Source organism: Patiria miniata, unplaced genomic scaffold (assembly GCF_015706575.1).
Source record: "Patiria miniata isolate m_02_andy unplaced genomic scaffold, ASM1570657v1 HiC_scaffold_7, whole genome shotgun sequence".
Lineage (NCBI taxonomy): Eukaryota > Metazoa > Echinodermata > Asteroidea > Valvatida > Asterinidae > Patiria > Patiria miniata.
Genome location: NW_024037074.1, coordinates 24,460,351 through 24,478,360, shown reverse-complemented (window position 1 = coordinate 24,478,360; position 18,010 = coordinate 24,460,351). Strand labels below are relative to the sequence as shown.

The 18,010-nt window shown below is 38.9% G+C and overlaps 2 protein-coding genes across 2 annotated transcripts in view; one reads left to right on the top strand and one right to left on the bottom strand.

Annotated features, from left to right (window-relative positions):
* The window catches only part of LOC119718742 (neurexin-4-like), a 41,804-nt gene extending 35,253 nt beyond the window's left edge, over positions 1 to 6,551 (bottom strand). The window contains exon 1 of the mRNA XM_038188139.1: positions 6,420 to 6,551. Within this exon, the coding sequence (XP_038044067.1) occupies positions 6,420 to 6,483 (64 nt within the window). The 5' untranslated portion in view covers positions 6,484 to 6,551. The remainder of the gene's footprint in view (positions 1 to 6,419) is intronic.
* A 2,609-nt stretch (positions 6,552 to 9,160) lies between these two features.
* The window catches only part of LOC119746156, a 33,755-nt gene continuing 24,905 nt past the window's right edge, over positions 9,161 to 18,010 (top strand). The window contains exon 1 of the mRNA XM_038222965.1: positions 9,161 to 9,565. Within this exon, the coding sequence (XP_038078893.1) occupies positions 9,327 to 9,565 (239 nt within the window). The 5' untranslated portion in view covers positions 9,161 to 9,326. The remainder of the gene's footprint in view (positions 9,566 to 18,010) is intronic.

Genomic DNA, 18,010 nt, shown 5'->3' with positions numbered 1-18,010 from the left:
TCGGAACCAGAAAATTTGAATACACAGCGAACCCTCCCAAACCAAGGACAAAATTACTTGAACAAAATAAATCCAGAGTTCTAGACTCTTTCAAACCACACATAAATTATTCCTCATCTTTAGTGGGTAAAAAAACACAGATTCACGCTTTCACAGCCAAAACCGCACAATGCTGGGCAATCCTTAAGTGCCCCCCGTGGACACAATAAAAACGTGAGATGCGATTTCCTAAATTGATAAATCAGCACAGTGTGCTGGCTAAAGCTGGATTTTTTTGTCCTAATACTGAACGCTCTTTACAGTAAACGGCAGCCTAATGCAGTGTCTTCTAGCTGCCCCTTAGGAATTTTCCCCCATAAAATATCCAAGGGAGACCATACATGTCTGTACGTGAGGGTCCGTGTGCTGAGGTAAGGAATAGCCCCTGTGCGACATCCAGTAAATACATGTATGTATTTATTAGCACTGTCAATGGATTCCGTTTGGGTTTTCAGGAATTTACAGTGATTACTAGCAATCAGTATAACAGCTGTTAAGCCTTCGGACAATTGTTTTAGGCTTTTCTTTTAAGACAAGACAAGCGGTCAGCAAATTTCAAACAGCTTTATTTTCCAGATTTCTTTTAACTGACAGAAACTCATTTATTTTTGTTATTTTAAAGCAGACTTAACAAAGTACTATTAGAATCATTTCTGGTATAAACCAAGGATTCCTCAAAAGTGCCCTAGGCACTGTTGCTCGCAAGCCTGTAGAGAGCGACGACAATGAGAAGAAATTACAGGGTAGAGGTGGGAGGAAAACCCCAGAATGATATATTCTACGGCAGACCCATGGAATCAGGCAGGGACTGAAAACTAAATCCACATTCAAGCCCAGGTGGGATTCGAACCCGGGTCACAGAGGTGGAAGGTGAGTAAAGTACCGCTACGCCAACCTGACTCCCCTGCCATATGCCTTGCTTACTAACAAACTGAAAATGATAAATGTTTTGTCGGTCCACTACAAGTCGTGTTCCTACGGACGAAGATAAACTTCCCCCGCTTTTTTTATTACTGAGAAAGAAAACCAATCAATAGGAACATCAGAGAATGACCAAATGAAGTATCCTGCCTGCTTGAGACATGATTAATGTTCACTGTTCAGTTAGGATAAAATTACACATTTCTTTCATCACAATCCGAAATTGATCTCTAGATGCATTCAGATGTGCACATACATGTATTAAAATCTGTGCAGGTCTGCATTGCACACATGTTGAACATACATGTACAGGTAGGCAATATGAAAAAGTATCCCATGACATACAATGGGTCTACATATGTACGTGTGTAAATTTTTAGTTGGCCTGGCCCTGATTTGAAACCATGTGTACAAATCATGTACATGACCCGAATACTGTAGTTTGCAGTGGGAGACATTCCGCGTAATGGTGGACAAGATGGCAATAAATTACCCGGCATCGCCACGAATATGATGTCTGTCTAAAAGCAACAAAATCGCCTAAGTTTAAAAAAAAAAGAAGCAAGATATAGGCAAAATAATTTTATAAAATCGGCGATTTTTCTCAACATGCATTTTCCGGGAAAAAATACTGGTAGGCCATTCAATTAACCGAAATCATAATGGAAAAGGGAATGATTAATCAATCGAAAAAATATTCGTACAGTTGAGGCCCTAATGTCTAAGCGGTCTAAACGCACTTACTTCTTTCATTTCTTCTTCTTTTTTTTAACTTGGAATGTGCTTTCAAATTGCAGTGCATGAGCTGTGCACCAAAAATATGCTTCTGAACACAAGGAATCTTGCTGCAATGCAACTGTCCACGCAGAAGAATTAATTGTGTCTTGCACGATGCTACCCTGCGACATTCAGTTCAATGCACGTCACTCCTCACAACCTTCGAAGACCCTTCATTATTTGCATAATATTCCGATTAGCCTAGATCTGCCAGTGGAAATGGGCCGATGATCAAATACAACTTCATCAGAGCCAGAAGAATTAGGTCAGTAGAGAGCCAGAATGGTGGCCAGACCAACACCGCTTGAAATCAGACGCCACATTTGTCTCAATCTCGGATCATTTCAACGGGTAATTTAGCATCCACTCAACCAAAGCGCAGCAGTACATAATTGCACACAGTTACTCGTTTATGTTCATAATATACAATTGCTGTCTGCTGTAGCCCGTGGTGTTTTGCCCCCCCCCCATTTACCCCCGAGGCGTGCAAAACCCATGGACTGTATCACAACACACAACAGTTGTTTTGATTAAATACAACAATTACCAAAGCCTAAACAAACTGTAACCCCCCCCAAAAAAATGATATTCAAATGATATTACTTTTGCTCTTGAATATGGAAATTTGCATTAACATACAAACCATAAAGGCACCAAACTACTCTTGAAAATGGCCAAATGAAAATTGAAACTAATGTTAAAAGAGACATTTTTCAAGGACCGCATTAAAACAAATAAAGGAATGCAACCTGACGCCACTTTTTTCTTTACATATCATCTCAATGAAGGTCAGTCATTACAAAAATGATAAGCATGAATTTGGGACTAAGAAACATTTCCAATTTTGTTAGGAAATACTTGAAAAATGTTCTTGACTCTCCACAGACTTTGTACACAACCGCTGAAGTGGTGTCATGTTGCAACATTTTTTTCCCAAATTAAATATTACATTTGCCCTCTAATGAACACTCATGTTGAAGACGGCCTCGCTCTAATTTACATACACGTACACAAGCGTGTTTTGCTAGACGGCAAGAACAATCAAGCCCAGAGTAACAGTACCTGTGTCTCACGCAATAATCATTTTCTGATTAATTAAACATCAAGGTTCTCCTGCCCTAAAGTCACTGGGCTATAATTAACACACGCACAAATAATTAGAAAATATATCCAATATGATGAAAGACCCCTCCCAATTTGAAGGAGCTGCTATTAATAATACACACGTATACATGTACGGTAGCTATCCCGGTAGCAGAAAATGTTGCGTCGTGTCAACACTTGTGCCCATTCACGGATCTGCCCAATACAAACCAACTACATTGTACAACGGAAATTTCCAAAAATGTATCACTGGACACATCTTTGGAGATGACCTTCTCTTATTGTTTTCTTCAAAATGACAGCTTGTCAAAAGGAGTAATTTGACAGGGAGTGTAGTGTCATTACTATCTTTAAACCAAGTAAACTTTTTAACAATAACTTAGTCTGTTTCATACATGTGCAAACGGTCCACTCTGACTCTACCTTTAAACAAAATTACTTGCCGAGAGAAAAAAAAGAGCTGCCAACCAGACCCAAGCAATTGAAAACACCAACATTTTGGATGGGAACTCGCTAATGTGATGTACATCACAACACATCTGCCAACAATGAGTTTTCATTTACAAATTTACATGTGTTTTTGTTTGGAGGGGAGGGGGGGGGGGGGTAAACATTCATATAGGCCTACGTGTAACTCATTCATTTTCTAAATTTTCTTCAGTTTTGTTTTTGACACTTACCATTGATCACACCAGGCTTGAATACTTTTCTTAAGTGAAAATTGTCAATGTTAGGTATTGATCAGTAAAAGTGGAATTTTATTTCTGAGTTTTAAACACCCGGGGTGACCAGGTGCAAAATAAATGAACTGTCAGTCACACCCTTGTGTACAGTGCACAGTGCGGAATTTGACAGCATTGATTATTTACTCAGTCAGGCATTATTCATCAATCGTTCACTGTAAAAAGGTCAGATCGCAGTCAAATCATGAAAACCAAAAAAAAACACTCCAAAATCTAGGTCGCAAGGCATCAATTGTTATTTAAGGGCTTGTTTGTCTCTGTGTACACGGTGTGCGTGTACAGATAAGTGTACAAGTATGCCTGCAAGTGTACAACATGTACATACCCTATATTGTAACATATAAACTTTGAATCAGCCACAAAATATGACAAACACGTAGATAATCATTTGTGATGTTGGGTGGGTTGCAAAGTGACATACCTGTCGTATTGGGCCTACACACAATGTGTGGTGCACCAAACAACAAAGCTCATTTAACCAAAACCGAGAGTCAGTTAACCTAAAAGCCGGACCAAGCACTGCGATTCTAAGTGCAGATCTTGTGGTCATTGTTTTTTCTTAGAATTATTGACTGAACCAACGATCAGTAGTTATTGACACCACTGATAAATTTATATTAACAATGTAAAATGTTCCATTCGACCTTAACTAATTAAAGTCACATTTTGCTATCGAGCTAAATGAGTCATTTGTTGGGAATTTTCATTTGGATTTTCAGGCAAAAATAGGGCCACTTCATCACATCTCTTGGTGTTCCGACTTCCATAATTGTTGAACTAAAGATGGTATCAGCATTCAATTTTCACAGCAGTAATGCTGAGATTGTGCTCTTTTCAAATCTGCAAAAACAAATTTGACCTGGGTCGACAAACGACTCATGAATTCAGCTTGATCGCATCACATTTGTGGGTTTTCATATTCCTAAACGTTTGTGATATCTATCTCATGGCACTGGCTAGAATAGACCCGTGAACGTGGCGTTGTATACAACGCCACGTTCTTGTTTCATTTCGAACCTGGCGAAATCGATCCGACATACATAATTCCGTATGGGTGTTGAGTACTCACCTAGAAATCTAAATTTGCCCGTCCGATTGTTTCGGCCGTGTAATTTCGACGAAATTTGCCCATCAGTAAAGACCCATACGAACGTGTAGAAATTAGATTTTAACCTGACCCTGACAAATAACCCCGGACGCGTCTGAGTCGCTTGGACAGATTGACGGCTGTTTCATGTCGCAACCCCGAAAAAAAACCCCCGCAGACGATTGGCTGCTCGGCTCATCTCGTGTACAGCATGCAGTACGTGTGTGCACACACACGCGGGCGCACGTGCGACCGCGTGCGGTGCGGTGAGAGAGGAAAGGACTTGAAACTTGTCTAAAACGATGTCTGTTTTAGCTGCGACAGTAAACAGCCGTCGAATCATACGAAAATAAAACGCAATGCGCATGCGTCAGTTGGGAGAAAATGGCAGCTAGCAGTAGCGGACGGACTTCATGAACCGGGGCCAGAATTTTCCTCAATTTTCGTCAAATGCAAGTTTTGACGTACAAATAGAATTCAAGACAGCTTCATATGTGAGTACTTATTACATGGGCAAAATAACGTCCAGTGTGTGTAACGGAGGGAGTCAGAGGGACACGTTCGCCAGGTTCGAAATGACATAAGAACGTGGCGTAGTTTACAACAAGCCACGTTCACGGGTCTATGGCTAGAACTACCTTGTAACCAAAATAAATAAATAAAATATATTTGAAATACATGTACATTTTGTACAATGTAGTTTGCAACGTATTTATTTACTTTGCGGCTATTATTACGGTATAACCAGGTCGCTAACGCATTTTTTTAACAACAGCTATCATTACACTTACAGCATTGTAAAAAACACTGCAAATCTATCGCATTCATAACTGCACTTCCACCCTGAATGGTTTTCTTTACTTTTATGTTATATCCTCGCTTACATTGGGAATCAGACCTAAAGCAATTTCGGATTTTATTTCCCTTACAAAAAAAATCTTCGAGCCAAGAATCAGGAAAAAAGACGATATTTACTGCAATCAACTGTAGAATTTGACTTAAAAACAATAAAGGAATAAAACTTGTACTTTAGGGAAAAAAGTAAAAATAAAAATGCCATGCCCGGCTGCATCTCGAGTCTCGACTCGGGTCACCCTGCTCACAATCCAATGTCTTAACCATCGGGCCACACGTGTTCTAGTCCAATGGGGTAAATTATTATCTTACAACATGTATGTATGCGTACGCGTAGAGAAGTGCCCGCACAAGAGCAGAAAAAATGTGGGACTGGTTCATAGTAATGATAACACTTTCATTATTCATCATTCATTGTTCATCATTAAAAATGCAAAAATCAACCTGTCCACTACTTGTCAAGATCATGATCACAATGCGTTGTCTACGACAGATTCCAACTCACCAAACACACTAAAAAAAAAGTTCAAAGGGTCTATAGGCCTACCCAGGTTTCAAGCCATACTGTGTGTTTTGAAAGACTTAGTGATACTACTGTACTATACATGCTATATAACTTATAAGTACAGTTTAAACGTTAGAGTAGAGACTACTACTATTACTAAGTCATGATGTGATTTTGTGAATGATTAGCGCACCAACCACAGATTGCATTGCGTGCCGTGGTTTCTACGTAGACTAAACTAGTGCACGTTGAGCTATCACTAGTATCAGAATTCAGATGATCATGACATGAGGTATAAAAAAACAGCTGCAAAAGATGCAAGGGACGTCAAATCTCCACCAGCAATCATCATCATCTTAAATAAAAAACGACCGGACCTCTAACTTACCTGACTGTGCAACACACGATGAGGCTAGAAAAAGGAGCAAACCGAGTGAAGATAACGTTCCCATTTTGATCCAAACGGAAGAGCGATCGACCCGTTAATAGGCTGGTTTACGTACGCCACGCACATTGGTACGTACGTTCACGTTGAAATTCGCAATTGTGTCAACAACGCGGCGGCAGTCAGACGTGTGTGCTCGGCTGGGTCACGTGATTCTAATTTTGGAGGCACAATCAAAAATGCTGAAGTTTTAACATTACAAACATCACTGTCAACTCATCTTTGCCTGTATTTTTTTCACGTTTTTTTTCCCCAGATGACTCAAGCTGAAACGTGTTTCTGAAAACAATCCGTCAAAAAAATCCGTCAGAAAAATGACATGGTATTGTGTTCCTTGGGCTTGACTTCCTTCCTCCATGGAACGTAATCAACGGATATGGATGCGGAGCAACTTCTGGTGGGAATAAAATGGTGAGGGAGAGTCCCCCCCCCCCCCCAAGAAAAACTATTTTATTTAACATGACATGTTTCTGTACGTTTCCACAGATTTTTAGCGCATATTGTCGTGTTTTTCCCCGAAACATAATATTTTAAAGTGCATCTCATTCGTAAAACAAAGAAAGGGAAAATAGGAAGGAGACACCTCACTTTTTATTGTTTCGTTGAGAACATTTTTATATAAAGGGAGGATGCTGAAGGGGGTGGCAATGCCAATGTCTTCGCCTCTTTGTTTTTAAAACCGCATCCCGAAAAATTTGGAGGTCTTATTAAAATTAAGTGGACACTTTCAACAGCGCCCTCTTTCGATAGGCGAAGATGCAATCGATTTGTCTTTCATAACGAGTAGATGAGGCAGTAGCAACTTAAAGGGGTGCACCGTTGTTCGATTTAAGTTCAGTGGCCATGCATGTGAGGGTATGAAGATCGATACAAAAAACAAGGCCAAGTAGATTGGAAGGGTCCTGGTTTGAGAACGCTGAAAATGAGAACACAACTCGGCAAATTTTGAATTGAAATCGAGATGTATAGAGTGTTGTTACATCATCAGGTTAGTTGTTTAAAAAGTACCCTGGCCCTTTTATTGCTTTAAAGGGAAAGAATGACTTAATGACCAATGATATACTCTACCTTTAAGGGAAAATTGCCAGTATTTTACTTATTAAATGAATATAAAGTGTGGGAGATAGGAGACTCTACTTCTTAATTAACGGAACTTGGCAGGATATTTTTTATTTTTATTTTTTATTTTTATATTGTTCTTGATGTAAAATCAAAACCCAAGTCCAAACCGTGGTCTATGATTAGCGAAACGTTGGTATAAAAGTTTAACCTGAATATACTTTTTAAGTCCCACTCATAGAGCTGTACATGGTCCCACTTGATACTTAAAAACGACATTCACAAAATGTAGTCGAAGAGATAATCCACATCGAGAAAGAAACATTTGCCTATAATAGTCCTCTGCAATTTGTGCCTACATACTCTCCTAATTTACCATAGTTAAAAATAATTTATTATTAAAAATTTACACCATTTATTATTAGTCTAAATACTACTCAACAAACGACACAGCTGAAATTAATGCTCAAAGCATGGCTTAAAATAAGTCAAAACAGCTCTGAAAAGTTGTCAAAACATGTCTGAAAATTAGTATGACACTCGAAACTAGCGCTAATGATAATAAAAATGCCTAACTACTAAGTGCCCATAATGTGGTCTATTGAATTCTGCCTAATTAGTATGCCACTCGATACTGCCTAACTGTTAAGTGCCGATACTGGTCTATTGAATTCTGCCTAACTATTAAATGCCGATATCAGAGGCCTATTGAATTCTGCCTAACTATTAATTGCCGATATAAGTGGTCTATTGAATTCTGCCTAACTATTAATCGCCGATATTAGTGGTCTATTGAAATCTGCCTAACTATTAAGTGCCGATATTAGCAGTCTATTGAAATCTGCCTAACTATTAAGTGCCGATATTAGTGGTCTATTGAAATCTGCTTAACTATTAAGTGCCGATATTAAGGGTCTATTGAAATCTGCCTAACTTTTAAAGTGCTTTTGAATCGTGGTCCACTGAATTCTACCTAACTATTCTGCCCCAGTATCCGCACTTATTTGTTAGATAGATTTCAAAAGACCTACTGTCTGCATTTTTATCATGAGTTGGATCGATAATCCAGTAGATAAATTCAGTAGACCACTATCGGCACTTAAAAGTCAGACAGAATTCATTGGACCACTTCTGCGTCCGAAACGTATCAGTAAGTCAATAGTTCGGCAGAATTCAATAGACCACTATCGACACTACAATTATTAGGCAGAAGTAAAGAGACCACTATCCGTACTTAATAGTATAGTTAGGTAGATTTCAAAAGACCACTACATCGGCACTTAATAGTTCTAGTTAGGCAGAATCAAAATACTACATCTGCACTTACAGTTGGGCACCACAGCTGCCCGCACTTTATAGTTAGGCAGGATTCAATAGACCACTAGCACCAAAAATGCGTCGACGCATCGATGGAAATTGACCTTCTTTTATTTTTATTTTTTTTTCAAAATGACAGCAGACTGGGAAAACATAATTTCACAGGGAGTTTTGTACCATTACCATCTTTAAACAAAGTGTGTTTTTAACAGTAATTTCGTCACTTACTTTATGGATAGCTATAGCTGCAAATGATGTACTGACCTTTAAAATTGGAAGCGCGTGACATGAACTACATGCTCGTTTTGCAATTTTTGTCCAAACAGCGATTAAATGGCAGATGAAACAAACGTGTGGTATTGAGATTTGAGTTCTGGTGGTCGCAATGGAGTTTAATTTCCCTTGTTCTTTAGCTTTAAATTGCTCCTTTTCATGGGACAACATAATAGGTTAGGTGCACCCCGCCGGCGGTAAATGGACATGGAGAGAAATTCGGTGGAAAACAGAGCCGACTTCGACGAGAAATTTCATATCAGCAACTCGGAATCCAGCAGCAGTTCGGAGCGGGGAGACGGCGGGAGCTCCACGGGTAGTTCGTCGTCGGCCGACGGGGATGACCACACGCACTGCGACTCCAACAGCACGAGTGAAGAGGGTCGCCTGAGGAGACTTTTCCACACGTGTGACAGCGACGGGGATGGCTTCATAGACGGGTATGTTTTTGACATTTCCAGAGCTTTGTGGATTCGTCTTAGGTGAAATCACAAGGTGGAGTGAACATTGATGTGTATACTGGCAGATAATTGTACCCTAGGCCTTATTTATTTCGTGGCCAACATAAACAAGAATGAATCGATCATCTAAACTAAAAAAAAATATTTCGGAAAGAATGTTGCAACCTGACGCTGCTTTTTTCTTCATATATCATCTCAATGAATTCTTTCCCTTTTTTTTGTACTTGTAAATGTAATTATGGCCAACGATTTTTCTGGATTGAGGAAGAAAAAGGAACGGAATTAACAGAAGTCCTTCTTTGAAACATAGGCCCCTACCGGCATGACCGGTAGTCATGCTAGGGTAAACCCATGCTAGTACTAGTTAGCTTGGAAAAAATGTTGCAACCTGACACCACTTCAGCGGTTGTGTACAAAGTCTATGGAGTGTCAAGACATTTTTTTAAGTATTTCCTTACAAAATTGGAAATGTTTCTCAGTCCCAGATTCATGTCTTATCATCATTTTTGCAATGACAGACCTTCATTGAGATGATATACATGTACCGGTGTGAAGAAAAAAGTGGCGTCAGGTTGCAACATTGTTTCTGTTAGCTTTTGTGGAGAAGATTCTGTTTTGGGCCTAAATGTATGACAGCAAACTTTGTTCAGTCATTTCTCAGTTGGTCCAATGGAGGAATTCCTTCCTCCAAAGCACTTTTGAGGTAATATGGCAAAAAGAACATGTGTTGCTGAGTACGCATGCCAATCGAAAACTTTTGTGCTTCCTAGTCTGCGTTCATATGCGCTCGCGTCTAGCAATGCGTATTCCTTTTGTCCCGTGAACGAGATGGCCCTTAACCGTGAAAGTACATGTAATTCATTGAACATGATGAATCGGGAAACGGAACACAAGTTACATGTACACATTACAATCGTAACCAAGAAACTATGTACATTTGTGGCTCATGAAAATATTTGGTTATGTCAATTTTTACACTTTGTGTGAATCTAGGTATTTATTTGTGATTTTTTTTTTGGGGGGGGGGTGGTTAATTTTTTATGCTAAATGTGTAGACCTATGTATTTCAAAACCTACGTACACACTGTTCACTGCACACCACACTATTGAACAGCAACAGTTGCATTATTGCTGAACCAGTGCACGGTCTGAATAGAGAATCCCCACTCCAGATTATCTGTCTGCTCCTTTCACTGATTCACGTTCCCCAAGAATCCTTTTGTGTTGGGAACCCTGAAAGTATACAGTTTGGGCTTAAGGAGGATGCCTATCACTTGTGTGCTAATCGCAGAGATTACCTCAGTAATACAGGCACTAAATATCAACTTGGCAGCGCTTAATTAAAGGATCGTGTACATTGTGATTTAAAGTGACATTATTGTGTCAGTTGTCAAGGCATTTTGTCAAGATATTTAATTGAAAAGGGAAGACATCAGGCGTGCATGGCTGTTACTACTACTTTATGTACTAAAAATAATAATGAAAATGTAGGCCTACGCTATAGTGCCGATATCAGCCAATTAAAATGCGCTTGGCGCAACATTTGCTTTTGCTGTAATCTACAGAAATTAATGGATTTTGGGGGTTAGTATTTTAGTGAATGTTGTTATGTCCTGACTTGTTTTGAAGTTTTGTGTTTGTAGATGCTGGAAAAAAACAAGGAAAAAAATACTGTTCTTGTCTGGTTCCCTGACTCTTACTTTAGACGAAACGGAGCATTGTCTGGGAATTGTCAGGTCAGGGAACCAGACTAGCTGGCTTGCACCCGTTCACAGAAGTGTAACCAATTGCAAACAGAATGTGGACTAACTACATGTATACTTGGTGTAAATTGGGTACAATGTTTGAAAAAAAAGTCAATTTTTTTAAACGATGGTCAGCCGACCATCGTTGGAAATTGATACAAAAATTCAACTTTCCTTAAAAAATGACAGCACACTAGGTGCCATGTTTTCACAGGATGCTTGAGACTACATGTATTATTCACTTGCAGTCAAGGAAGGTATATATTTCATAATAATTTGATAGTTTTGTTTTTGATGTTTGCAAATGTTGTGTGTTACCTTAAAATTGGTGATGGTTTGATTCCCATTTGAAAAGTGACTGTATAGATGACACACAGTTACTTTTTATATTTTTTTTATAATTATGTACGGTAGCTGTCTCTGGTATAGTAGGGCCTACTGACATTATTTAGTCTGGAGGAGGATTTGCCTCAGGATTCTGGGTGGGCTTGCAGGAGACATTTGCAGGATTTGTTGGTTCAGCACCATGACACCTTTGAATTGTGCAACACCAAATAGGCGTGAACGACCGTCAATAGAGGGCTTATGGTAGAGAAACCATCACCGCCTTAAAAAAAACTTTACTTGTTAGCCTCAAGCCAAAAAGGTTCTTAGGCCGTAAAAAAAAAACATGGTAGGGCCTATATTTACGTTAACGCACTAAAAATTAGGCCTGTATGAAGGTAGGAAAATAATTTTATTTTGTAACTTCTTTTAACGTTTGTCTGTCAGTGTTTTATGCTTTCTTTTGTTTAATTTAGGATACCTTTAACGGTATTCTGTTTAATTAACCTGTTTGTTAATTAACCAATAATACACACACAAACTCACAGATAGGGAAGACTTTTTTTTCAACATTTTTATATTTTTGACCAAAAAATCTGGCAAAAGTTTTAAGGTCAGCAATACATGTATGGTGATAAAACAATTCAGGTAAGTTGGGTTACCATAAAAAAAAAAATTGTTTTCGGCCTTAGAAAACTTCTAGGTTACTGCCACTGAGTAAGTGATAATTTAATGTAAAATTGTGTATTTAATGTTACATTGCCTTGGAATCTGAACAGCATGCACCTTATTGATTGATGCTAAAGATAAAAAGGTTTTCACTACATTTTTAAAAATTATTCGAATACATTTTGTACACGTGTGTATGTTATGATACAAATCGTAACAGTCACATCAAATAATAATACTTGATGATGCAACTTCACAAATGCAAATTTGAGCCGATTCATCAATGCCATTGTGTCGTAGCCTTCGGCCGTTCAGTTATATTCATGACTGCCGCGCATTGCCCACCCCAGAAATTATGATCAAACCAAAAAACGATCCCCCTCGTACTTATAAAAACAGGCCAAGCCATGCAACATCCACGCTCAAATTGCCAGGGCACAGGTGAACAAAATAGTCTGGCGCCCCCGGGGCAACACAGTCGCAATATTACGCCACACGCTTCTATACACTTGCTATGGAAATCGGAGACGTGGAAACCTTGTAGATTTTGACAACGCTTGCCGACATGCGATACAATGATTAGATCCGCCTTTGGGGGGAAGTTCATATTTTTGGGTATGACATGTGCTATTCGATAAGAAAAAATTGCATTTTTCAAACTCTGATTATGAAGATGTACTTGCTAGAGGATGGCAACATGATAAATTTATAATGTACAAGATATGTTTATCAGAATATCTTGATGTATGCGTACATGTTTGTATAAACAAGAACACCATTGCATTTTATATTGATAATTTGAAGACAATATACCAATTTATTATGAATTACTTATTATTCAAAACTGAAACCAACTCTGTCAAATGAAATACCGTAAACTTACAACACTGTTAAGCGATAAGTTTGCTAAATTCCTAACCCCCTAGTACTAGTAGTTCCCCAGGACTACCCTGCTAAATCCAACAGAGTCCAACGGCTACTCATATGACTTTCCTGCTCAATCCAACACAGTCCCTCACAACCCAACTTGCCAAGTTGTGGGGTACCTGCAAATATACAATGACAGGCATGCTCAATCCAACAGAATCCAACAGTGCCTTATTTTTCTGTTTGCTGAGACACTGGATCCAACCACATAGTCCAACTTGATGTTATTTACCAGCACCCAACAGAATCCGACTCTGAATGTTTTCAGTTGCCTGTTGAATCCAACAGATTTCAACAGGAATATACCGGTACAAGGGGTTTACTGCTCAATCCAACAGGACCCCACGGAAATGTAAAATAGTTGGATCCTGTTGGATTGAGCAGGGTTGGGGTTTTAACTTAAATTAATGAATGTACAATTTATGTAAACTTATGTACCCATTTTTATTGCACGCTGTCAAGCACTCATTTAAAGCCATTTTTTTATTAATTTCCTTCAGAAAAAATAACGATTTAAATGCTGACGTGTGGATGACGGATATTAAAATCTTTTTTTTTCATTCTTAAAAAGAACATTTGAAAACCAGGGTAACAAGTGCCACCTGTATGTAGTTGGCAAAGGTGTTCAAAGGCTCAACCACTGTTGAAACTTCTTTGAATTTTCATTGTTAGCACCCTATCATGTATACTTGTTCGTTTATAAGCACACAATGGATGCCCATTTATTTTGGAATGGCTCTAAATCTGTCAGCCAAACCATCCACCATTCCAACCAATCACCTAAAACACTTATCAGTCAATCAGTTGGTCAATCAATCAATTACAGGCAGACATTAATCCTTTAATCAATCAGTGAACCTAATCCATCAAGTCAGTTGTTAGCTTTCAGAGTCCCGAGTTAATTCATAGAGCTAGGACCTAGCTCTATAGTTAATTTAAGCATGAAGGTAGGAAGGCAGCTTCTCAGTTGTGTAGAAAAAAAGGTTATCTGAGACATGTACATGTAGATATGTATCTTTGAGCTAAGGGAATTACCAGTACAGCTAGTGGGCCTGGGACTAAAGCTCTCATATTGCACCCAACATTTAGGTTTAAAGGTATACAACATTTGCTTTTGCTGTAATTTTCAGAAATGGATGGATTTGGGATTGGTATTTTATAGCAAAAATTGTTACACTGACCTGTTTAAACTAAGTTTTGTGTTCATAGATCTATGCTGGAAAAACCAAGAAAAAAAATGCTGTTCTTGTAGTCTGGTTCCCTGACCTTACTTCAATTGAAACAGAGCAATAGGCGTCTGGGATTATTGTGTCAGGGAACCAGACTAGCTGGCTAGCACCCGTTCACGGATGTTTAACCAATTGCAAACAAACCGTGGACTATTTATAACTAAATTTGGTAAAGTGGGGGCAGTATTTGAAAAAAGTTTTTTTCCAACGATGGTCGGCCGACCATAGAACCATGTAAACAGAGACCACATTAAATTTGTTTTCAAGAGTCTGGAATCACGTCTTAAGGAAATGAAACGTCTAGGGAGTCGATTCCTCAGGATTCTAAAGGAAACATCATAATTCTTTCATTCATTCATTCATTCATATTGGTTTATTTCAATCCATTATCGCAGTTAAAAACTGAATTGCAATGGATTTAACAAAATAATAAAAAAAATTGATACTGCTACAGAAGTCCCAAGCCTATAGTCTACGTGCATTTTATCCAAAACTTGTCTGTCAAAGCTGTCTGTCCTCACTTGTTGACATAGAGCTCTCATTAAACCTGACCCCATACAGACCTCCTAGGTATTCCACTTGGAAATAAACAGACCAAGAGAACCTACGTATACAAACATGCAATGGTTTTTTGATGGCTTACCATAGCACTTGTACTGATGGGCAAACGAGTATCCAGCTTATTTTTGGAATGAAGCTCTGCAAGCCAGAGTATCACTGTAGATGATTGCTGTGCTATAAATGATCAGTCTCAATATAGTGTCATAACTGGAGGTACCCTGGTACATGCCAACCAAAATACATGTACATGTAGCTTGAAATTTTCATTTGGAAGTACATGTAAGTGTGGTTCTAGTGGTAAACAAGTTCGGGCAAAGACCATAAGTCAGCTTGTGGTTGATTCCTTTTAACTTGCACATGCGCCCTAATAGGATGCGTTCGAGCATGCTACTCATGTTAACATGAGTATACTCCTGAGCGCACGAACGGCAGGAGTACGACCCGCGGGTCAGCAAGAGTATGCTCTCTGTCATACCGGGAGTATGTATACTCCTGCACGGAGAGTGATACGCACGCAACATTTTCCTGCACTTGGGAGTAGCAAAAGAAACACGCTCGAGCGCACCCATAGTGTCTGTAGTCAAATGCTTGTAAAAACATCATAGCTGTACAAAACTTCTTGATCCTGGCTCCCTGCTGTGCATTATGATGCCTGTGTCCATTGGTAGCCAGTGATTGAACCGTGCCTGGTCATGGGTTCCAAATAGTTGACTATCTAGAGTAGTGCCTATTTCAAATAAAGTTAACAGTTGAACTACAAGGTATGGTCAACAGTAGTCCTCGCTCAAACAAGTTTGCTCATATTTATGTAAAAAATGAAGCTTCCGGTACTGTTAGGGTTTCGGGCTTCGCACTGGCATTACTTCTGATCAAGGTATGTCCCCCCTCCCCCCCCCCCCCCCCACTTTTGAGAAGCGATTGACACCCTTGGTAACTGCGTACTATGTAGAAGTACATGTTCCCCCTCAATGGTGAAGAGATTGACCGAGGAATGAAAGTTCAAATGACACAAAAATTGCTGTTGTGTGCCATGCACGGAGGCGTATGAACTTGACGCTTCAGGTGTGTATGCACATTCAGTTGAAAATTGGTTGTGCATTCCACATCATGCACAGTTGTTATCCAGTGCGTGCCTACAGGTACATGTACCTGTGTAGCGTGTCCTTAACACAATGGCTGTCGTGAGTACGTAGTTCAAACAGTGCCAACTACATGATAATGTGTCCTCCCCCCCCCCCAAAAAAAAACACCTAAAGAAAAACCTAAAAGAAAAAGATCTTATTCTTAGCCCATGAAGTGTTCATATTTCTTGAACCCTAACCCCCCTGAATCCTTCAAAATTTTCTTTGCCAAAGTGGAGGAATTTGGAGGATTGAGGTTACATAGCAAAAGTGCATAACTGATTTTGTAGGATGCAATTTGTCAAGGTCTTGGGCCGGACCTTGTGTTGTTTTTGCTCAGTCATGCATACATTTGTAAATATAGGTCTGGATTATGCTTGAAATCATATACATGTATGCACTGCTCCAGGATGTCAATGGCCAAGTCTAAATATATTGACAGTCACTGCCGCAGGATTTTGCAGGATTCAGGCAGTGGTCACCCCTCCATGGACCATAGTCAAGAAGTAATGGAAGATTTTGCAGGATTGAGGCTACATCCTAGTTAGAGTTAAACAAAAGATATTTTCCATTAATGATACCGAAGAAAATTCAGTCTTCGAACAGGAATTGTTTTGCAAGTCTACTTCAGACAATTCCCTACGGACAATCGAACTGGAGAAAAAATGTTGTGCCATGTTCTGACTTTGTTTTTATTTTATGTACATCAGTCCAATTGGTCACACAGTAGGCCTACATGTATGATCTCATCACTGAACTGGAAGTAATTTTGAAACATGTAAGCCCATGGAAGTTTTCGCCATCAAAATTTTATCAGTAGCGTGCCAAATGGGGACTGTCAGTACGTCTCCTTGAGCATTATCTTTTTGAGGTAGAGTGAACACTGATGGAAAAATAACATGCTGTGTCTCGTTGCAAATCATAGTAAACAGATTTTAAATGAAATTTCCTGTTGCAGCTTGTGATGCATTTTCCCTGAACAGGTTTGACACAGAAGCAATTTACGTTTTTAAGTTCAAGGGTTCATACGATGAATTTTTCTTGGGAACACATTTTGTGCAACTTTCTACTCCTCTTAAATGTATGAAAACTATTTGACATCCCCTTTTTGGTTAATTTGATTGAAAAGTGCACTTTTTTAAACATAATTTTAAAAATGTCCGTGCTTTTCCAGACAAATGAAGGTGCTGTTGCTATGATGTCATTTCAGGAAGACACTGTTCAGTTAAGGGGTTTTCTGTTCAAATTTTGAACCCAAAATTTGCTCATTGAAAACATTTGTCAGAAAGGTTTGCTCATTGGCTTACAGCCATGTACTGACACAACAACAGATCACCAAAGAAAAGAACATTTATAAAAGCAAAATATCAAAAATTCTAGCAACTATTTTGAGCTGAAATAGTTGTAATATTGAGGTTTCTGACCGGAATGACATCACAGTTTTGCTCATGAATATGAAAATTGGCATTAGCATAAAAAACAAAACAGGCACCAAAATACCCTTCGTTTTCAACGTTTTCAGTGAAGTTAAATGGGACACACAGGTGCAATTTCAAGGATTAAATAAATTACATTGCATGGGCCCTTTAAAGTTTGTTTTAATGGTTTACTAAAGTCCTACGAAAAATGCAGACTTTGTTAACCAAATCTGAGGCTGCAGACGCTCATTAAACTTCATTTACAATTTGTTTGAAATGGTGACGTAGTTTCCATTCTTTGAAGAAGGATCGCGACGTTTACGAACTGAAGAATAAATGGAATGGAATGTGTTTACTATAAAAATGTGGGCAAAGATTCAACAACGGACCCAAGCTGAAAGTGCAAGACATCAGCACCAGACGGAACATG